Source organism: Halichoeres trimaculatus, unplaced genomic scaffold (assembly GCF_033239565.1).
Source record: "Halichoeres trimaculatus isolate MK-OKI-2021-1 unplaced genomic scaffold, fHalTri1.1 fHalTri1_scaffold_1, whole genome shotgun sequence".
NCBI lineage: Eukaryota > Metazoa > Chordata > Actinopteri > Labriformes > Labridae > Halichoeres > Halichoeres trimaculatus.
The window spans coordinates 25,531,090-25,554,233 of NW_027437179.1; the positions used below are offsets into that span (position 1 = coordinate 25,531,090).

General features: G+C 40.4%; 1 protein-coding gene across 4 annotated transcripts in view; it reads right to left on the reverse strand.

Moving 5' to 3' along the window:
- celsr2 (cadherin, EGF LAG seven-pass G-type receptor 2) overlaps window positions 1–23,144 on the reverse strand; it is a 71,574-nt gene that overhangs the window by 14,903 nt on the left and 33,527 nt on the right. For all 4 annotated transcript variants that reach the window (XM_074666069.1, XM_074666061.1, XM_074666053.1 and 1 more), the window contains exons 3-11: window positions 18,549–18,771; window positions 12,615–12,730; window positions 12,421–12,509; window positions 6,381–6,538; window positions 5,788–5,951; window positions 5,377–5,502; window positions 1,326–1,489; window positions 213–392; window positions 8–121 (exon numbers count right to left, since the gene is read on the reverse strand). In XM_074666069.1, coding sequence (XP_074522170.1) covers window positions 8–121; window positions 213–392; window positions 1,326–1,489; window positions 5,377–5,502; window positions 5,788–5,951; window positions 6,381–6,538; window positions 12,421–12,509; window positions 12,615–12,730; window positions 18,549–18,771 — 1,334 coding nt within the window. The remainder of the gene's footprint in view (window positions 1–7; window positions 122–212; window positions 393–1,325; window positions 1,490–5,376; window positions 5,503–5,787; window positions 5,952–6,380; window positions 6,539–12,420; window positions 12,510–12,614; window positions 12,731–18,548; window positions 18,772–23,144) is intronic.

The window sequence follows — 23,144 nt, forward strand, 5'->3', positions numbered from 1 at the left end:
AACCTACTTGTATGCAGCCTCGGAAGCCATGCTGAACTTTCCCATCAGGCTTTGCCAAACCACCAACGCTCACAGTCTTTAACTTGGAGTCTCGCAGCTTCCCGTCCACCTCCATACTGGCCTAATAAAGGAGTATGACACAGAATTAATGGATGCAAAACAGAGAGAGCTAAACTCATGACGACTCTGCGCAAAGAGGATCTGACACTCACCAGGTAGAGCCCCTGATCCAAGGACAACACTGCTTTGTGGTTGCTTAAGGCGCCTCCCATACTGCTGATGTCGAGCTGCAAGTGATGCCACTCTCCATCATTCACCATCACCTCCTCTACGCGGGAGAGAGTGGAGTTTTCTCCTTTGTGCAGCCCCATCAGCACACTGCCCTCACGCAGCTACAGAGACAGAGGAGGAGCAGAGCAAAGGGAGAGTGATTCGAGGTTCAAAAACAAGAGAAGAGGGCTTTCAAGAACAATAAGTGCATCATGCCATGAACAGAGACAGAAAGCTCAGAAAAAAATGAAATCTTATTAAGTGTTTTTGTTATGTTTTTATTAGAAAATGTCTTTTTAGACTTGATTTGAGCCTTATTACTTGAAACCAGTAAAAAAAAAAAAATCTGTCAATGGAGCAAGAGAAAATTTACTTGTATTAAGACATGACTAGTTTCAAGCATTTTTATTCTTGTTCCATTGGCAATTTTTTTTATTAGTTTCAAGCAATTCAGACCTTATTTTTGTGTTTGAATAATTTGAAATTTTAATTTGAAACAAGACATTTTTTGGACTGGTGAATGTGGCTCAAATCAAGGATAACAAGACAATTTTTACTTGAGATGAGAAAAAAAACTTCACTTGATAAGATTTCAGTTGTGGCAGTCCCTCGTTTTTACTCTCATGCAGTCACAGATTAAAACTTGTGTTGCAAAGAATAACAGGTGATTAGAGCTGGAAATATCCTGCAGTTATTACCTTAGCTGAGGTGTAATGAGCTACAAAAGGAGCTCATTACACTTCAGCTGAGAGGGCTTTGAATATTACAGCAAGTCTAAATCATTTAGATTTTGTGTCATCTTCTCAAACGACCAACAGGTGGAGCTTCAATCCAACAATCTCTCTGACATCTTCAGCTGTCAACTGCTAGACCTTACACACACACTCATTTCTTTAAAATTAGAGTTTCTCTTTGAGGACAAATTGCTGTTCATTGCAACATCTCAGTGAAGCAAAATGTTGCAATAATGATGCAACTTGGCCTCAAACAAAGACCTGATAATGGTCGTTAAAACTGTGTCTGTGAGGGGTAGTGTGGCTTTGAGCTGCTCTCACCTGCAGAGTGAGGTTGTGCTGCAGGCCGGAGGAGATGTGCAGCAGCGTCGCGTTAGCCTGACGTGTGCGGAACATGAGCTCCACGTGCCAGGGGACAGAGGCCGCCGCCAGGTTGTTCCACTGCAGCAGACTGTTACCCAGGAAACGCTGCGGGCTGGCCATCACTACGGCAGAGATGATGAGGATGATAAGACACAGATAGAATGTGAGGTGAGTCCGAGGATTGGAGAGAGAGAAAGTTTTACAGAGTGAGTCATGTCTGTCACCCACGAAGTCCGATATGTTCTCTGATCAGGTCCAAGTTATCTCAGCTTTGAAACACTCTGACACTCTACTTATCTGCATGTTTTTTTAATAAGATGGTCTGGAACTTAATCAGATGCTCTGAGAAATCTTGTTCCTCTGGTAATAAGACCCAAGACGAGGAATGAACAGAAGCATAGCAGTTAAATCTGGTGCCACTCAAAAATCATAAACTATAATTGGTTTGAAGCCTTGTCAGGCAGAACTTATCGCAATTTGAGTCCTGACAGACCACCAGCATCTTTATGTGCATTTCATCATACATCATTACATGTCAACACCTCCAACTAAGACTTTATTCAAAAAATCATTTGCTTGAGACCTGGTGAAGTGATTTTGGGGAGAGCCTGTTTATCTCAACAAATAAATCGTACACCTCATGACTTAAAGCATAATCCTCCATACAGTTGGCCTGGATCCACACCAAGGGTTTTTGCTGCAATTTGTTCCTCTCTCTTTCCAGTTTCCCACTTCATCCACTGTTTTATCTGTCACTAAAGATGTAAAAGCTCCAAATTAAATTTAAAACATATGATGTGTCTTATCTAGGTAACTATATGATAAGTGAAGTGTAAATATGATAAAATGAGATAGTGAAGCTAAAAATGCTTTTCCGTCATATTTGTGCACACAAACTTCTCATCATCCCTGCGTGGGTCAGGGCCCAGTTAGGTCACATCAGTCAAAGAAGTCTGAACACAGCCCTGCTCATTGACTCTAATGTTATAGCTTTTCTGAACAGCATAATGTTTGTGCTCAGATTTATGCTTTCTTAACTTTTATCTGCAGGAGAATACAAAATGCTCAACCTACGATGAGGAAGTGCTAGAAACTGCAGTTCCTTGATTCTCGAAGTACTGAAACCCATTTACACAAAAATTCACAGAAGCTGATTTTTACAGCACAAATAAACATACTTACAGCCTGGTAGAAAAAAAAAAAAATTCTGACTCAGTAATTTAGAAGATGTTAAGATCACAAGTGATGTGACTGTCAAGCAGGCGCAATAAAACTGTTAGTGGTGCAGCTCAAAGCCTGTCTCTTCACCTCACACTCTGGATCAGAAACAAATTGGTAATAAAATGGAGATTATGTCCATATATTACATAGTCTATGATAAAAAACTGACTTCTGGATGTGTTATTGTTGACCTGCATGATTTAATACCTAACAACTCGGAGACCAATCACATACCAAAATAACCAACCGCTGTACAGTGAAGAAAAAACATAAAACTCCCAGAGCAGACTTTTGAGGAGGCGTCTCATGTTCAGTGGTTATTTTGCACATTCATGGATTTTACTTTCTATCGAGCAAAGGAAATGTTACTTTAAAGAATTTTCAACAAGGGAATTGAAAGTTTTGCCGAAAAACATTTCAGACATAAATTATTATTCAAAGCAAAGTATTTAAGTGTTTCTAGAGGGGATCTTTTAAACCCCCAATGACTGTGCTTTTAGCGCAGCAGCTACATTTAAATTTTATTTTGTAGATGATGAATCATAGGGAAGGTGAAGTAGAGTGTGGTGGTGCCCACATGCACTGACTCTGGGGTCCAAGAGAAGCTTTCTATTGCTTCTTACAACAACAACAAAGTGACAGGAAAGGACACTGCGTGATGTGAAGCAGGTTTCCTCTCATTACTCCGTCTCAGTACAAAGTGAAGAAAAGCCCCTGATCGAAATAATTGATTAGTGATGGCAAATAAACTTGATGTGCTGTGACAGCCGCTGCTTGCTGCTGCTGACAGAGTGGGATGCAAAGAGAGGCACTGCAGTTCCAATTCTGTTAAAATATCCTCAATGTGCACTTGAAGGGGTCGTTTACACAACAACGGTTTCGAGGTGAAACACAGAAACGGCGTTTCAGCCGACCTAAAACGCAAAGTTTTGAAAACGGTCTCCGGAGTGGAATATTTCTGAAACGCCCTCGACACCGTTGCCATGTAAACAGTAAGCCGGCGGTTTCAGTGGAAACGCTGACGTCACTCTCCGCTTGCGCGCGCCACGCATACAACAGGACAACTGTTGTTACGATCATCGCGAACTACCATGTTGTGCTTGTGCTGCTGAATCTGCTGACTGTCCATCAACAAAATATGCATCTGTTGTTCCACTTTTTAACTTAGTATTCCCCAGTACACCAGATGACCGGCTCCACTCTACTTCGGTGGAGGTATCCCAAAAGCGGCTTCTAGACAAGACAGTTAGCCTATAGCACTACCTACAGGCCTGGCATGCTTATTACAGCGTTTTCAGTCCATCAGCGTTTCCGTGTAAACGCAGATTTTTTTTCCACTGCGTTTTAGCATTTTCAGATGAAACGTTTAGTGTAAACGGGGCCTAAATGTATAAAGTATGAAATAAATCCACTTACTCTATGTGAGATACAAACCTAATCAAAATCTTAAGATCTGATGAAAAATTGAACAAATTTACATTTTGCACTGTTGGATCTTGAAAAGGTACTGATGTTTCAACATGTGTTAACGTCTTTGAAGACCTCGACTCCTTGAATGCCACAAAATTTCCTGTTTGAAATTTTAAAGAGAGCACCAAGACTGAAAGGTAAAGGAAGTTTTATTCTTTGAGAAAAAAAATTGAACCTCGACAGTCTTGATGGCTTCCAACATTTCTGGCATGAGAGGGGATCCCACTTTATCTGTTTTCTACGCGTTTTCAGAGTTTTTAGAAGTATGGACTGAAACTTTGACCCAATAACTGTCACTGTCATTTCTTTTTATGCATTTTGAAACGACCAGACCATGCAAAATGTAAATTTGTTCATTTTTTCAACTTAAAATTTTGATCAGGTGTTTACATGAGCAAGAGTGGACTGCAGTAATACAACAAAAGGCAAAAATTATCTTACTGAAAAGGAAGATTAAATTATTCTTCAGTAACTGTGCCAGAAAATTGACTCAAATTGAACATTAAGAAATGACTTCTAATTTTCTTATCAGTTATTAAAGTTCACATTTTACGTTTCTTTATGGTAATATATTCAAGTTATCAAGGCTGATGAAGTCACATATGGAGATCAGTAACACGTGATCAAACAGCCTTATGGCCCACTTTCCATACGGCTCATACACTTTAATGAACACATCTGCTCTCCTTTGAATATCAAACTCTACCTCGCAGCAGCAGCACCTCTCATTTTCTGTTTATATAACCACTGTACACTGAGAAATGCTTACTTCTTTAAATCCTTCTTTTCATATTATTCTTCCAACTTAAAAACAATTTTTTGTTTTGCTGGAGCTGCTGAGACGGCTCATTTCTCTTCCTTATTTCTTCTCAAGTTGCTGAAAACCATAAATCAGCAGAGGAAACAGCTGCAGAGGATCAGGTGAAACAAAAACAGAAACAGGAGAACACGGGGACAGAAATATAAGTTTACTGTATGTGTTCACATGTCAGAAAGCAATTACTCTTAAACGGTTCGACATCCTCAAAACATGAGAAAATGACCGTATAGCAGCTCGTAGTTTCAGATCACGTTACTGTTGATGAGCAGACACCACGACACAGAAAGGACACCACTGAATTTCCCACTTTGGATAACCTTACAGTTATCATAAACACAGCAGTGTCTGCCTTTAGTAATGACAGTTTAATATTGATGGCAAGTTTTTTCTCTGGTCACACATGTAGGTGACTATCTCAAGTCACAACGGCAGACGGCTGCATGTCAGAGGTCATCTAAAGTAAAAGATCTCTTGATTTTCTCTGCTTGACACACTCACCTCTTTCACAGTTTCTCCCTCCAAATCCAAGAGGACAGTCACAGCTGAAGGAGCCCCACAGGTTCACACAGGTTCCTCCATTCAGACATGGGTTGTTGTTGCAGAAATGCCTTTTGGCAGAGCAACCTGAGAGTGCACAAAATCAGAGGATGAGATATCTCTTTGATCTGCACTACCTCATTATTTTAAAGAGTTAGACTGTGGTAAACTATTAATAGCAGAGTCTGTGATCATTTCCACTGACTAGACTTTGCTCGCTGTGTTCATTACACTCTTTTCCATTTTTTTACCACTTGCTTGTCTCTTCCTCACTTTCTTATCTAACAATAAAACATCGTTAGACTGCAAAACAGCCGCAGGTTTGAGAGATTCAGTGGAGAATGACCCTCAGGTCAGATGGTGGCTGCGTACCTGGCAGAGTGCCGTTGTTAGCGATGAAGCTGGCCATGTCTACGTGCTGGTTGTCGATACGAAGGTTCTTTATGCAGCCCACGAACTGCCGGTTGCGGACAGGGAAGTCCTCTGGGAGTTTGGGGACGCCTCCTAGGAGCAGCGGGCCTGTCAGGTCCAGTGATCTAAAGAACACAGAGACCCATGAACACTTCTGCACCCACAGTTTTGCCTTAACTTTAACTTTACATCGTAAACACTAACAGAGGGGGTGGGGGATGCATGAAATATTCATCAGAGAGTTTTGCAGTTGTATTTCTTGTGTTTCTCCCTCTGGAGATGAAAACAGAAAAAAGGATAAACATCACTATAAAGAGAAAAAAGCAAAGCTTAGCCAACACCCTGGAGATGTGGATCTTCTTTTCTAAACAACTTTACTTTCTCTTTTAATGAGACTAGAAACTAGAAAGAATGTAATCAATCCAGCTAATGAAGTAAATAGAGAAGTTAATAGTGTAAGGAGTAAATAGTGAAAACTAAGCTTATTTATAAAATTCAAGCTGCAAAAATCTGTTTTTCTTCTAAAACTCTGCTCATGTCTTTCTGGTACTTACTTCTTCGATCCTGATTGGCTGCCCTGAGCAGAGCAGGTGTAGTTCCCAATCATGTGACCAAACCTGAGGGCCACAGATGTGTCACAGTTGTCCACAGTCACTACCACGACCTTCTGGTCTGAGGGGCCCTGCGGCAGACCGGCCTGGTTCAGGATCGGCTAAAGGAGACAGTAAAAGATGAACTCATGAATATGGAGATTATTTTTTAAGTTAGAGGGGATCATAAATTCATAATGCTTTGTTTATTCCAGTGCTTAAACACACCGTGTCTGTGTGCACTCTGGAGAATCTAGATTTTTGTAATGTTTGGTGAAATGCTTTTGTCTCCAATCAGCTGAGGATTCATGGATTCCAGCTTTGTTTTCTGTTTTTGTCAGTGTGCGAGGATTTCAATCAATACAGAAAAGACCAAACAGCAAAAAATATCTGGAAATAATGGAAAGATGAATACAGGTATCACACATCTATATCATCATATAATTAAGTTTTCATATATGATGTCTGAATTAAAGTCATGAGAAAGTGAAAAATCATAAAGCTGCCATTTTTTGATGGGCTAAAGTATTTTGGCCACTGAAGGTGATTTTGGACCTACTAACTGGAAACAACAATAACATAAATGATCTTTTACATCACACTCAGTTCAATTCCCATTTATCCTTAGACCACCCCATTAAGCATTTCAATAATTCACACAATAACAGCTGGAGCTAAAGGTAACGTCTGGCAAACACACACACACGCAGCACACATGGAAGAGGAGCTTGCTCTCTGCAGGACATCAAGCCCGTCGACAAAGGATCTTCATTGTCTGAGAAATCAGTGGGGGAGAAACAAAAGGAGGAGGGGTCTGTATGGGAGAGAATGATGATCCTGTCAATAAAAGGTCAGGACCTCTTCACAAACTGGCCAGTGACTCTGAGGTCACGTAGAGCTCATATTAACCTTAAGTGTGGGTTCAAACTGGTGTCGCTAGCTGAGAGGGAGGCAGTCGCCACCCCTCACACACCGCCGCCGAGCTGTCAGCTGCTCAGACAGGATTTAGCGGGAATTATCTCGTCTCATGAGTGGAGATGATATGAAGAACTGGCTTCAAACAGCAACACGAAGCTTTTACCGTCTGGGTCTTTGTTCTTTCATGGGGTTAAACTAAAATAGATCCCACCGCTGATTGTACGAGTCTTAGGGATGATAATTTCTTGATTGTTCTGTCATTCTGAAGCTTTGTCTTCCCTGTCTGGTGCCATAAATCAAAGCCTGGAAAACACCACAAAAGTAGAAGATGTACTGTAGATTTCACTGGCTTGTGCAACATCTTTAGTGGCTAAATCAAAGGAAATCCAGCGAGACAAAGAGAAAAACCCCACTTCATCATGCAATGAAGTAACGACAGACATAATTTTAGCCTCAAGGCAGTACAACAATTTAATTTCTCTCACATGATTTTTTCCCTGGGGTAGATTAGATTAAATCTTTTGTGAGCCTTTAATAATATGACTCTGTAACTGAGAGGCTGCAGTGAGTTAAATTCCTGAGCTTGCTCCATGTCTTGTGATCATAGAGTGTGCTGAGTGTTAGTGATATGAATGAGACAAGGCAAAAGAAGAACCATCAGGCTGTTACAGCAGCTCACTGAAATGACATGATCATTAAGGGGAAACAGGAATGTAAACACATATTGCTTAGGCTGTTGGCACAATAATATCCTGTATTTAATCTCCTGTATTTTAAAAAAGGTGCAAAAAAATCTTCAACATTAGTCAAAGTGGTAAATTATCCTTGACTTACTTTAACATAGAAGCAAAACATGTTATATATTAACATCAACTAGTAAAACAAAGAACTCTAGTGTGAGAGGTTACTGCTATGCTAGCTGCTCAGCACACATGTTGTAAGCTAACAGCTAAATTAAGAATGCTAACATGTTTACATTAACTAAACTAACATCTGCTGTGGCGTGGGTTTACTGAGCTAACTGTTGCTTGTGTTTATCAACTGCCACTAACCACAGAGCAACTAAACTGATGACACAGTTGCTAAGTGAGCATAACGGTTTTTAAGAATGTTATGACTTTGCCTCAAGTCCCACCATTACTGCTTCTTAACCACTCATTGAAGAGAGTATTCTGGTTTATAGAGTTTAGTGAGTCCTGTTATTCATGTCTTCAAATCTGTCAAACAAATGCTGCAGCAAGTTAGCCAGAAGTTTACAGCCCCTTTGGCACTCAAATCACCAAATGTTGGGCATCAAATAAATCTTGAGTAAGTTTTAAAAAAACAAGTCTGACATTAATAGATGAAACCTTGAGGACTCAGCAAAACCATGAGGATTCATCTTCTGAGAATGATGAATGTCTGTGTAGAATGTTTTTCAGCTGCTATCCAGCCTACCTAATGTACAGAAGTGGCTCATGCTGGTTTTTGGACCTTATGTTTCTTACTAATCTTTCTTACCAGCTTTAATATTTTGTTCCATTTTAATGAGTTCATTTTCTGTCTTTTTAGGCCTTTATTTTAAAGAGGTCAGGGCAGTGCATGAGGCTGGAAACTGGTGAGAGTGGGGAGTGACATGCAGGAAAGGGCCACAGGTTGGACTGGAACCCGGGCCCCTGCTGAAGGACTGGCCTCATGGGGTGCGTCACCTAACCACTAGGCCATTCTGGTGCTCAAGCAGTCTTACTTATTAAAACAAAATATACCTCCAAGCATCTGTTAATTTATGGCTTAGCAGGAAAAAAGATTTATTTAAATGCAGATTGCACTTATAACAGGAGACTTCCTTTCAGCCTCATGTTCAGATTGAGTAATTCCAGGATGTGAAGATGCTTGTGGTCTCAAAGTTATTATGATGGTAGCCATGGCAACAATACAAGCTTCCTCCTTGGTCTGCAGTTCATGTGACTGATGTTACTTTTCACAACAACGAGCCCTGTTGTTGAGCACTTTTCCCACAGGAAGTCCAGACATTTATTTTTGACTGTGAAACTGGCTTTTCAGCTCTGAAATGTTAAGTAGACGGGAACAAACTGGAGATGGCTTTTTTACTTCTCGGCCGATGCTCCTTGAGGCCAATCTGTTACTAATTTGCTGATGATGAAACAAGCAAACACAGGGTGTGAATTGCCAAAGGTGAAATCATCTGACATGCTGTTTTCCACGCTTTGTGAAAGCGGTGGAACAGGCAGCAGTCCAGATTGGACGCTCCCTTCACTGACCTCTGCTGTCATCAGTCACGCCTGTTGACTCTCCAATAATGACTGTCTGTCAGGACGTCTCCCCACCAAACAAACCCTGTCCTGTCAGCGCTGATTGGAAAGCACATATTGACTCTGGATAACATTAAACACTACTCTCACTCGCCGCTACAGGAGATTATGGGAATATGAGTTAGCTGTCACAGAGGGCCACAGTGGTTTCTCAGGAGGGACATGGCAGCAAGCAACACAAATATGGGATTTAAGATTGACTGAAAAAACCATAGCAACACAAGGGGTTGGCCCTGAAGCGCAGCATCCCCGTTCAAGTCCGGAGTCAATACGTCTCTCAGCTTTTCTTTACCCTCCTTTCGCTTCTCTCCTGCCCCGCTTTTCTGTCATGCGGGAGAACAGAGAGAGAGGGGCACCTTCCCCGGGGCCGCATCATTCACTGCCCATGGTCCCAAAGGAAGCAGAGCCCGACACAAAGGCAGCGGTCATTGCCATTCTCCACAGTCCCCCACCATCCTGAAAGCCACATTTCAATCTGAACTGCCCTCCCCCCTCCCCTCACTGCCTCACCCTGCCCCACCCCCCCTGTGGACAGGGACGGGTCAGAGTGGGCTACCTCCAGTGGGAGGAGCTAGTTTTCTACCTCAGCGACTCACAGGATGCTAGAGGAGGATAGTTCAGCTTGAGCTGAGGGGAGGAAACCAAAACCACCAAGACACGTCTGCGGTATCTGTCACAAAACTTGTGGTATTTATCATCAAAATGACCACACATGGGGAAAGTGCTCTGATTTCACTCTATACAAAGTGAATATATGAAAAAATCACAAGCAGTTTGTACTGTTTGCTGGTTTGGATTCTGAGTTTGTGAGTTTGTTAATGTTAGATTTGACATATGTACTGTTTTTACAATTTTACAGTTTCTTTTGTTTACAGATAACACTTTCCATTCTTGAATGGATTTTAAGCTAATTAAAGATACTTAAGAGGGCAAAAGTACTTCACTCAAGATGGGAGTGGATAAATAAACTATTTCTGTACTGGAATAAACCTAAATTCATTGTTTTTGGTAATCAGAAAAAAAATGACCTAATTAGCTTAGATGTAAACAATGTTTATGTAGAAAGAGTGTCTGAAGCATAATTTAAAAATTTCTGGGAACTGACTCGGAAACCAAATAGATTACATAAAGATAATGAATGAATGAATGAATGAACCATGTTTAATACATTCGATGAAATTCCTTTAGCGCACCATTAAGAAATGATCATATTTCTCTGATCTCAAGTGGCTAGTACATTCTTAATGAATCATCAATAAATGAAAGTTACTTCAAAACGAGCAACTTACAAAGCACCAAATAAGCTGCAGCTCTGCATCAAAGCAGATCAGCTGGAGTTCTTATTAAACTATAAGTCTACCATCTGCGTGCCCCATTTTAACTCAAAGATCTGGCTCGAAAACTTGTACTGTACATACAAACCTCACATGAGAAGACATTTTCCAATGCTCACAGTTAGTCAAAGCTCAGAGATCAGTTTAATAATAATAATAAAAATTCAAAGTAGTTGATTTTCAGGTTTTTGTACGAAAGTGATTAATGAGACTTTCATGTCTTTCTGGCAAAGAAGCGACAACTTTTCATCCAAAAGTCAACAACTTTCCCCCCTTCATCACTTTTTCCCTCTTATATCTGACACGGCCGTGTTATCATAGACCCTCAATAGAAAATGTGAACAGCAGGGGTGTTGCCTAGCAACATCTTTATGATGCAAAGTGACTTCCTGAATAGACCAAAAATGTGACATCCTGTGTGTTAGGTCCTGGGTGGGAAAGCACTGAGAGCGCACAGAGAACAGCTCCATGCATGTCTTTGCTGATTGAGCTGTTGTGGTGTTTTTACAGCAAATGTATCAAAACATATTTAGTCAAGTCCAGAGGAACATTGAATTCTCTCTCTGGCTTTCATTCATTAACCCTCCTCCTCCTCCTCCTTCCCCTCCTCCTCTCTTGTCTGTGTCTCCGTCAGTGTCTCGATGGCATGTTGGCTCTTTTTCAAATCACCCGCCTGTCAGCAGCGAATCTGACACTGAAGTACAACAAACTCGCACAGTTCAGGGTTTCCTCTCCCTCTGCTCTGCTAACACAGTCTGGAGTTATGAGGCATCATGCTGCAAACTTCACAGCAATAAAAAAATACTCTCTCAGATGTAAGCATGAAAAAAACCTGCAGCGTGTTTTCCCTCTGAACATCTTCAGTAATATGTGGTGCTGTCAAACCTGATGAGAGGGGTAGCAGCAGACACACTGGTATTCAACCAAAAGGTATGTGAGCTATTGAGAAGCAATAAAGAGGAAAAGTAGTAGAAAACGGCTGTGCACAAAGCACAAAATGCATCATCATCTCTTCTTAAAACGTACAGACAAAACCAGCAGGTAGTCAGCTTAGCTTAGCAGAAACAGACAGATGTTTGGAAACAGGTAGCCTGGCTCTGTCAAAAAAGTAACAGAACCAGCAACTGGCCTCCTTTAAAACAATAATTAGCCTTTTGTTCTATAATTTATATTTAAAAAAGATATAAAATGTAGATTAATGTATTTAAGTGCTGACTGGTTTGTGTTTTCTTTGGTCTGAACTAGCTTTGCTTTTCAGATAAGTTCATATTTATTGATCTGATACATGAGAGTTGTTTTTGATGATTTTTTTCTCCTGAAGTGTTTCTTAAAAAATTAACTTACAACAAAGTTTGTCAGTATCCAAAAGAGAGGTGAGCATCTGTTTGCAGACTTTACAGAAATTAGCAATGTGTTTTTCTTTTACATCACGCCTCATACCTTGTTGTAGTAGTGGACCTCCACCACGTGCCACTGGCCATCACTGACTCCCCCGAGGATAAACGGTGAAACTGTAGTTTTGGTCTCGCCTGGAAGCAGTCGAAGCAGAGGTGAAGAACTGCAAAACATTCTGGATATGTTTTTATAAAAATGACAAAATATGGATTAAAGAGATAAGTGGTCTGTGATAATACCTGCAGAGAAGGTGAGCTGTATCTGCTCATTGATGATTTCCATCGCAATGAAATCGTGTTTCTCATTAAAGCGGCCGTTATAGAGAAGCAATCCATTTGGCTCTTTAGTTGCAAACCTGGAAAAAGGAAAATCCATATTAATACAATTAGGAATTAGGAATAGTGCTGAAGATATCATACTATTTACTGGTAACAACATCTATTTAATCTATTTTAATAATAATAATAATAATAATAATAATAATAATAATAATAATAATAATAATAATAATAATAATAATAATAATAATGTTATTATTATATGTTATATGTTATATATTTAATTATTGTAAGATTGAGCATTTGAAGACAGATGGAAAATGTGAAGAGAAGAGAGGGGTCACTGTCACAAATTTTTCCTGCAAAATAGGAAATTTTAAGAAGTGTAAAAGTACTTTTTAGGTAAAACTATCATATTATACTAAATATGAACAACATCCACCTGACAACTCCAGAAAAAAACATCAGTAAGTCAGAGTTTCCCTGGATGGCATTCATAAACTAAGACAAACCAGGTTACTCTCATTTATTATTGACTGAAGAACACATTTAGCACAATTCTCCAGGAAGCACCCTCTGGAGCGCCTAATGAGCAATTAATGAGCCTCCTTATAAAAAGAAACAACATAATCTTAACCTTTCTCAATCATATCCCCACTTGGCATTCACTTGAAAACTACTGAAGTGTTGAATTTATTGAAATTTTTGAGAGGAACACAAAGTGAGTTTTGGCCTGTTCCTTGGATTCGATGAGATAAAAATAAAGACATCTTTATGCCCTTTGAGCGTAAAGATACAAAACTGCACGACAGGAAATGTGCACGTGCTGTGGGCCATGCCTGTAAACCCCATTAGCAAAGAAAAAAAAGGCTAGAAAAGAAAGAGGGCAGTGGTCCTTCAGTCTGACCCATTTAAAAATATACCATCCCCTCACATCCACATTGCTTTCTTTTTCACACTGAGCGCTCCTTTCCTCACACAGAAACATGGCGTGAGGTGTAGCCTAGTGTTCTGGTCACAGGGTCAGGATTTAACAATACTGATGATGTATGAAGAATGGTGAACAGATAATAAAGATAATTATAAATAAAAGGCCGAGCTAGAGGGACAAAAAGTGAAAGAAGACAATCTGCACGGCATGAATAGGTATAAGAGCCACATTGAACCACACTCCAACACAGAGACAAGAAACTGGGGCAATGTCAAAGCAGCAGGGTGGAGGGACACATTAAGAAAGGAAGAAGCACACAAGAAGACAGCTCTGAGAAATGGCAGCTTTTCTGAAAGAGTAAACAGCTGTGAGTGTTGAAACCACAGCCTCAGTTTCGATTCAGTTTGCATCTTAATGCTTAAACCAGATCACTCAGGGACAACGTGTGGCACGATCAATGCATGTTAGCACACGTTTCAATGTAACTGTGCTCACATAGTTCATACCCAGGGACCAGACGGCTCACTCAGGATCTAGGATCAAAGTACGTGGTTTTGAAATTATGACACTTCACCTGTCGGCTGAGGTCTGTGCTCGTAAATCTGAATCTGTGGAAATGGGTCACTGTGATGTGTGAAAGTATGTTACAAAAAAAAATCCTCCTCTAAAGACAGGGTGCATTCATTATCCATCCCACAGGGGACACAACTACTACTGAGACTCGTACACATCTGCCAGCTGAGGGGCACGTGTGAGTTACTAGCTTCTGCATTTTCTGGTCATTAACTCTGTTAACATGCAGCAAGATTTTCCTAGAAAGCCTAAATGATAATGTTTGAAAAGTGGTTTCTGCACATAAAATGAATGGACTTCTTCTGTTGTTTTCCCCTTGAATAAGACTCTAAAAAGCTGCAGTTTTATCTAGTGTACTGTGGTTTCCTCGTGGATTGTGGGTCTTCTGTAAAAGACGCCGCTTGTGTCATGTTTTTTAGCTTGAAAGAAGCCACAGGGCACAGCACCTCTGACCTGCTTTCAGAGGAAGACGATGGATATGACCTCGGAGGAAAGAGTGTGTCGATGCTCCTGCTGACAGTAAGAGCAGAGACAGAGCCCAGACAGTCCATGGCTGATATGTATATGCTGTTAAGAACACACAACGCCAACCCGAATACAAGTCCAGAGTCTATTACTCCTCAGACAGCGGCTTTAGTCTTTGATGGATCGATTTAAAAGGCTTCTCCACATTGCCCCCCTGAGCCCTCTGAACTATGAGAGTAATCAACCAGAGCTAAGTAGTGACTCAAAGTGGCATCACTGTGTGTCACATTAGGCACCCATCAGTAAAAATAACAACCAGCCTGCCCTTATGTAGGGAACCATGTCACGCAATGCTTACATGCTGCATTTCATACGATGTGTGCAGCGAGGAGGAAAAATAAAAGAGCCTCATATTGATTTTCCAGCCTGTAAGAGTGGAATATAGATTCAGAAATCTGTATGTAGAATATATACACCTGGAGGAGGAGAAGCCTCTGTTTTTATATCTTTAGATATTGTTTTTGGCTCCAGGGATGGCAGCGTCAGACTGTTGAATCACAATTTTTCTTCCAGCCTGAAATATCTCAGGAAATATTTGTGAAATATTGCACATGCTGCACAGAAAGGATTAACTCAATCCACTGACTTTTCACAGAAAACACCAACATTTACTTTTTTATTTCTCAATAGAAGATCTCAGCAAATGACACACGGATTACCTAAGAGCAATACATTGTTTTCAGAGTGCAGCGGGAACAGACGCTGCCTGTTGAGTTAAGATACAATCATCTGACAGAAAGTTTGGTGAGTTTAACCTCAGACGCAGAGTTACACTCTTGTTTCTTCTGTTCCTGTAACACACCTCATCTTCCTCTCCTGAATCTCAGCTGTAACTGCAGAGGCCAACAGTGAGAGCTGTGTCGACTGTGACTTAAAATTAGCAGTCACTCTATGAGAACAAGATCCACATCCTAAGTTTTTCATCAAAACAGAAGCTCTTTCTGGGAGAACCTGATCAGCATAGGCTCAGGTAACAGAGATACCTGTTGACCTCACCTGCCTGGAGCTCTGAGCATCGGCACCTTTTACACCACAGCTACTTCACAGCTTCTGTGACCTGCCAGTGAAATGCAGACCACTTTTTAAAACTGGTTCGTGCAGTTCTGCATCAAAAAACAATGTCATCTGAACCTGGCTTAAAGGAGGGCCGTGGCCATAAAGCTCTCAAGGGGTGTATTATTTTCACCTGCAGCTTTTGTGAGAGCCAACCCCTGCCAAGCGCGTCTAAGGTGACAAGAATGACAATAAGTGAAGCAACAAGGCCGGACATATTCTCTGTGATACCATCCGAGAGCTGATACTTGTTGTCGCTTGTTGTGACAGAAATCAAACAGAACGGGGCGCTTTTATCGATGATTACATTTCATCACGTGGAGAATTCATGCAGATTGAGAGTCCTGCTGTCTTTGCATGTGTTCAGTGTTCACAGCTCATCTGCTTGTGTCTGCAGCCCTTCCCCCTCCACAAATGCCCTCCTAATGATCCACCACATAGATTACAACGCTTCAGCCCAAAGTTTTTCATCCTGCTACGCAAATAACCTGACACAGGGAAAACAGAGAGTTACCCAACCCCAGAACAACGCCATCACAGAGCTGCCTCAAGGTGGAATAAAAGCAGAAATGAGACCTTGCAAAAATTTAAAACTGTCTACTTTTAAAACCAAGGTTATGAAATTTAGATGAGAAGTTTTCAAGTTGTCTTTTTTTCTGCGCTGGGTAATAAAAAAATGAACCCTGCTCTCAAGGCTCAGCTATTTCATGGAATATTAATTACGGCAAAAGATAACACCTTTGTCTCTGGAAAGAGCGCAAGCATCAGCAATGACATCTCTGTTCTTACTTCTCTTGTCAGAGAAAAGTTCAACCTCAAAATAGTCTGAGGTGGGATATATTTTCAATTCAGCAGGTGTTCTTTTCTGAAACCAGGTGCCCCCTGGTTAAAGGGGAAGTTAACATTTTGGGGAGTCAGCACAATGAGCAACTCAGCTTAGCTTGGCAAAAAGGAAAACTGCAAAATCTAGCCTGGCTCTGCCCACAGGCATCAATATCCACCTCCTTCTATCTGTAATAAGGACAGATTTTATTATGTTATATGCTGTTTATTCTATCACCCAAAGAGTGAAGAATGAAATAAAACAGCAGGAGTTTTGTCCTCATTAGCTATTGTGGTGCTTGCTTAAGCTCAATACAAGCAAAAAAATCATCAAAGTGATATAAGTCTTTTCCTCGTATTGTTCATAAAAGTTTTTAACTGTTATTTTGTGCAGAGCTTGGTAGATGTCAGACGATTCGCAAAAGCAAAAACATGAGACAAAAGCACGATTGCAAATGCCACAACACAATGGAGTACAGCCACAACGGAAGTCAAAAGAGGAAGTAATCTCAACAGACACATAAAAGTTGTGAAAGTAAATAAACAATTTTGTTTTTTAACTTCAGCGATAATAAATAAAGCTCTGTAGGGGTGTCACCTTGTGATATCCTACAGAGTACTCATAATTCTTTATTTACCAATACTATTTAATCTTATACTTAGCTTTTTGAATCAGTGATGTCACAATGTTAGCATCACAGCTACATTTATCATAATTTTTCTGTGTCCATTGGGATAACTATCCTCTTCACTTCTGTTGTGGCTGTACCTCCATTATGTTGTGGCTTTTGCATTCTTGTTATTTCCTCTGCCAAGGAGGTTATGTTTTTGGGAGAGTTTGATCGTCTCTGAACAACATAACTCAAAAAGTAACGAATTAACCTTGATTAAATTTTTAGGAAATGTTCAAAATGGGATGAGGAAGAAGTGATTACATTTTGGAGGTGATCCAGATCACCGTCTGGATAAATGGTTGAATTGCTTTGAAAAAGAATAAGAGACAAGGTCACAGTAATTTCTGACGGATGTAAAAGTAAGATCCAGATTCTGGCAATATTCTGGATACTAAGATCTGGAATATGAAATATGTACAGAGTCATCATCATTTTCAACACCGTCAGGTAACAAATTATCAGACAAACCTGCAACTAACACCAATTTGTGGCAGACAGTCTGCTGAAAGGGAGTATAACATTAAAGTCGGACTAAAGTGTTGTCAATGACAACATGCTTAGGGGAGGTCTGTGCTCTCTGAGTGCTTTTCTAATTGCTTTTGCAAAAAGGCTGACACCTACCAGCATCCGAGACTTTGGGTTCTTAAATAAAAGAAGCTGGGATATACAAAAAAAAATTTCTCCTGAGTAATGACCCTCCCAGTGAGACAAAAACTGAGGATAATGTATGCTTACAGAAAACAAACCCAGACGAATAGTGAGCACCTAAGGACTCCAAACTTTCAATATGATATCAACCTTTTTGCATAAGTAATGACAGCAGACTGATCCCTCACAGGCCGTGCTGCTCTTGGCCCAGCATTGACTTGCAGAGACCCTTGATACTGACAGGAATAAGATCAGATTCTCTCTTTCTTTGCTTTGAAATTAACTTATTCATCTTATGCAACCCTTCTCACTAAAAACACAGCTTCTCCAGCTCACCTTCTGGCCCATTTTTTGCGTCACAGCCTGCACTCCTCTGAAGCATTCGCACCTCTGACCTGAGGTATGTTTCAGTGCTGGTTCTGTATTTATAGAACATGAACTATATTCTAATCCTTAAGTGGCTCCACAGAAGATGGCTGTTGTTCAGTGAGCCCATTACGTCCATTAAAACCATTACAGTTATATAAATGTGAGGTGGTGGACACACTTCAGAAGAGCGAGCATGCAGGAGTATAATGTGGAGGTGGGTAGAGTGAATCACTGAAAGGTGACAGAGAGGCACAGGTGGACCGGGAGCTCTGCAGCAGCTGTGGAGCAGGGGGTGCTTACGTGAGAGAGAGGGTAAAGTGGAAGCGCTGGCGGAGGCCCTTGAAGGTCAGGAAGGAGTGCGGGGGGAAGTTGCGCGTGGTCATCTCACAGTACGGTTTCTCGTAGCCGCCTTGTGGACACTCGCACTTAAATCCACCCACCAGCAGGTTGACACAGGAGCCACCGTTCTTGCAGACTCCCGGAGCACAGCGTCCAGAGCGGGATGACAGCTCGCAGCGCTCTCCTGGACACAGGGAGAAGGAGAAGTAATGAGGATTAATATTGTTTCTGACAGGCAGCATAAGCTCAGACATCCCTGTATGTTCCACCTCAGGGACTTCACACTCTGTGCACTCTGTCACAGCAGCTATACTGGAAGAGCCATCTGACTTTATCCATCTGAAATATACAGCTTAACATTTTAAAAACACAAAGGTGGAGGAAAAACAATCGACTCCTGCATCAGAAGAATCACAAAATGAAACCCTGTTTTCTCCATGGATGTGCCATCAGTGTGAACATTTGTCAGTCCCATGTGTCACACCCAGCACTGCTCCCTCTGGAGAGATCATGCCGTTTGCACATTTAGTGGAAAACCTTGATATCTCAGAGCATTGAGCTGGAAGTGTGAGAGCTCCAGAATCTGCTGAGCTGTTGAATAAAAGCCTCGCCTTTTCAGCACGATCATTACTGTCAGCTTTCCTCATTATTCCCAACAGATGTGATGAATTCATTGTTAAAATGACAATGTCCCACGGTAATGCAAAAAGGTGTTCATCTTACATATTATCACACTCTGAGACACAATTAACTTCAGAAAATGCCTTTAAAAGTATATCTTTTTTATTGTATGACAAAAGGACAGGGTGATTTGTTAAAAGTCTAAAAGTGTTACATTAAAATATTAAAAATTGTCATAAGAAATGCATGCTGTCATTTAAAGAGTTCGGAACTGGAGAAATGTATCTCTAACTATAAACATTAATTCAATTTGTTTAATTTGCAGACTAAAATCAAAACGTTTCAGCCCTATTAATTAATTTGACTGTTTTTTACCTAATTAATAAAAGCTATTTTTGGTTGTATTAAATCAGAAAGACTAAAAGGATCAATTATAAATGAAAATCACATTTTTGCAGCAACGGAGACTAAATGGGATTAAAGATTTGAACCAAAGTAACAATATATAGTTGCTTTTTTATCTTAGGAATGGAATTATTTTCTTTATTTTTTAGAATTAAAATCTGAAAAATAAAATCCCTTTCACTTTTACCTTCAAATAAAAAAAGTAAGTGGTGAAACCATCTTCTAAGTGCTTATTTTGGGGTTCCAGGTCAGCAAAAACCTGTCCGAGGTTTCTGCTCGTTTAAGGGAAGTTTTTCCTTGCCATTGTAACTTGCTAAATGCTGCAAAGTTCTGTACTCATGGTGGATTAAGATAAGATGAGATAAGACTTCTTATCTTGTCTTGTTGTTGGGTTTCTGCTAATAACATTTTATGAACATTTATGGGTCTAGACCTGTGAATGTTTTCGTAAAGTGTCTTGAGATAACGTTTGTTATGATTTGGCGCTATACAAATAAATACTGATTGATTGATTGGTTGAAAACTGTATTATTCAAATGTAACTTTCTGATACTTAACAAAGTAAACAACGGGTCGAGTAACGTAAAAAAAAATGTCAGACATCATTCACTGATTTTTAAAAAAAGGAAAAATGTCTTTAGTTGATCTCACTGAGCTGTGAGGATCACAGAAAGGCGGAAACATCAGACCTACAAAGCAAGTTTTCATCAGTCTGAAGGAGAGAAGCAAAGTAACATTGGGGTCAGACATGTGCAGACAGTGACACTGTGTCTATCCATCCTCTGCCCTCCTCATCCTCCTCTGCCCCTTGTTTCGGCTCACATGTGTTGTTTGTCTGAATGCTTAGGATGGAGGCTGCAGCAGTTGCTCAGGCGAGACTGCACGCTCCCATGCTCGAGCTGGAATCTGTGTCAAAGCCGCTCAGTCAGCAGAGTGGAAGACTTCCTGTGTGCTATGGCTTTACAGTAACAGTGACACACACTCACCCACTGACACACAGGCCTTTTATTTAGTCTCAGACTATTCATTCCTCCACTCACAGTCAACTGAGAGCAGGTTACTTAGTTTAATCACTGCTGCTGAATACTTCTGTTCAGTCAATCACTGATAAGATGGTTTAGTGACTGATAATGAGCTTTTTTTCAATTTTTTAGAGATAATATGACTGAACTGAGCTGCATTGAGACAACACTGTGATGGCATTACATTGTGAACCTGTTCTAATAAAGATGCCATTCAGTCTAGCATCAGCTTATTGTTTCCATGTGCCAACATAATGTGTTGCTGCATGCTTGAAATGGCATATATGATCAAACATTAACAAACTGATTGTTTTGGCTTTTTAATTTCTGCCTTCTTGGGAATTAAGTTCACAAGAAAGGACTCTTTTCACAAGACTTCAGAGCCTTTTGTTAAAAATTAACCCACACCTCCACCCACAGGAATGTTTCATTGTTCCACTAGAAAACACTCAAACTTCTAACCCCTGAGTTTTTCTTTGAGGATATTTCTGTGATTTGTTTGCTCTGCTTTAAAATGATTTTCTGAGACCCATCTTTGTTCTATAAAGACAGCTTAGACATCTTTATCAGCATGTCACACTCTTAAGTACCACAGTTTAGAAAAAAAACCTCTGAGACATGTCACTTTGCCACTCTGCTCCTCCTAAATGGAGTGAAACAGCCACCCTGTCAGGGCCAAACATTTTGCTGTCATGTTCTCCCTGACGCTTCCTGGTGACAAACAGCCTCGACTGGCCAGCCAGCTGGAAAATAAAGCCTTTCTGTTACACTGCGGTCTGTCTCGTTATTAATTCAGCAGCTAGCTGTTGGCAATCAAACACTTGTGTGTCTTTTAGCGCTCACACAGGTCAAACGTCACATCAGCAAACAGAGCTGTTCTTAGACTCAAGTCACAATGACACTGAGGCTTCCTTCACCGCTGAAATCACACATTTAAGCACCCATTTCAGCACAAATGTTTATGTTTCTGGCTGAGTGAAAGCGGGATAAAATGCTTTTCAGTGTTCAGCTCCTCCCTGTGGGACGTCTCCAGCACATGCACTCCTGAACAGCAGCTTTACGTTGCCAGGTGAGCGGCACAGCGGGGTGGGGATGGGCTCACAGTCACAATCTGACAGAATATCTCAATCAATAATTCACACACGTCTCCCCTGCTCTATTTACAGTCGTCTGTAAGTCCATCCTGGTGCCCACACCCTGTGTTTGCTGCCTGCATGAATCATTAAAGCAGCAAATCGCACAGATACCTCAGAGATCCTGTTTTCATTTAGAAAGGAGGAGACTCATTGCCTACCGCTGTTTGGTGGTGGAAATTGCTCACTCTCATCTGGCAGGGTCAAAATATACCATATATACTGTATGTAACATACTGTATAGAAAGAAGCAGACTATAGATTACTCTGTGCTCATAATTATATTCATAATGAAAGCTGACCTGTGTTTCAGATAGAGGAAAAACAACAAAATAACAAATTATAAGTTTATCTAAATGCCAAAGCATCATCATAGAGTATAAACTTAAAACAAACCACGGTTAAATCTTTTAACATCACATATTATAAAAAGATAACAGAATGATCCAAATGCAAAGTACACCACCCCTGTGTGCTGACCATTTCTTCAGAGATCTTTAACCTGAGCAGGTGTGTTAGTGCTGCTAGGAAACAGCAGAGTATCATCCAATGAGAGGATCCCAGCAGACCAACCGAAGACACCCCGCTGAGAGCCAGATAAGAAGAGACTCTTCCTCTACCACTCAATAATATGAAGGAGAATGAGACGATGAGGTGATCAATAGCTGCTTACAATAATGACCTCGAGCTGTATCTGTGATTTATTCTTCTCATCATTTCACATACAGAGCTACAGGATCACAAACACTCCAACACTATTTACACAGAGATACTGAAGACAATAAGCCATATTGTAAACATGGGGCTGACAGAAATATGTTTCTTTAAACACAAATAATCTGAATGGTAGCGCCACACAGACCAGGAGAGGAAAAAGAGAAAACTCTGTTCTTAAAGACATCTGTGTAAGTGTGGATGGAGCCTAACTGACCTGTCGTCTTTGTACAATCCACCGTTTAAAGAATCATTTCAGTGTGAGAAGTTGAATAAAATAAATACCGATGCCAATTTTTGCTCTACAAAAGCAACCAATCAAGAAAAACAATGACTATAGTTTTCTAGTTGGCCTGGGACGATAGTCAATAAACCAATTAATCGTGTGATAAATTAAATGAACTCAATGATTTTGCCAACCTCTCGTCGGTTGCCTTCAAAACAAGTTGGATGTCAAGAGGCTTCACTCTGGATTTACATGGACACAGTTGTTTGCTCTACATCACAAAAGAAATGCTGCACTCTATAACACAGTTTTTTATCCAAGTGCAATTTTTGACTGAGAGTCCATTTTATTTTTAATGTTTTTATTTTCTAATGACGAAATTTGAAACTACTTTAGTCAAAAATACTCACAAGAAATAAAGGTTTATTGCATTCAA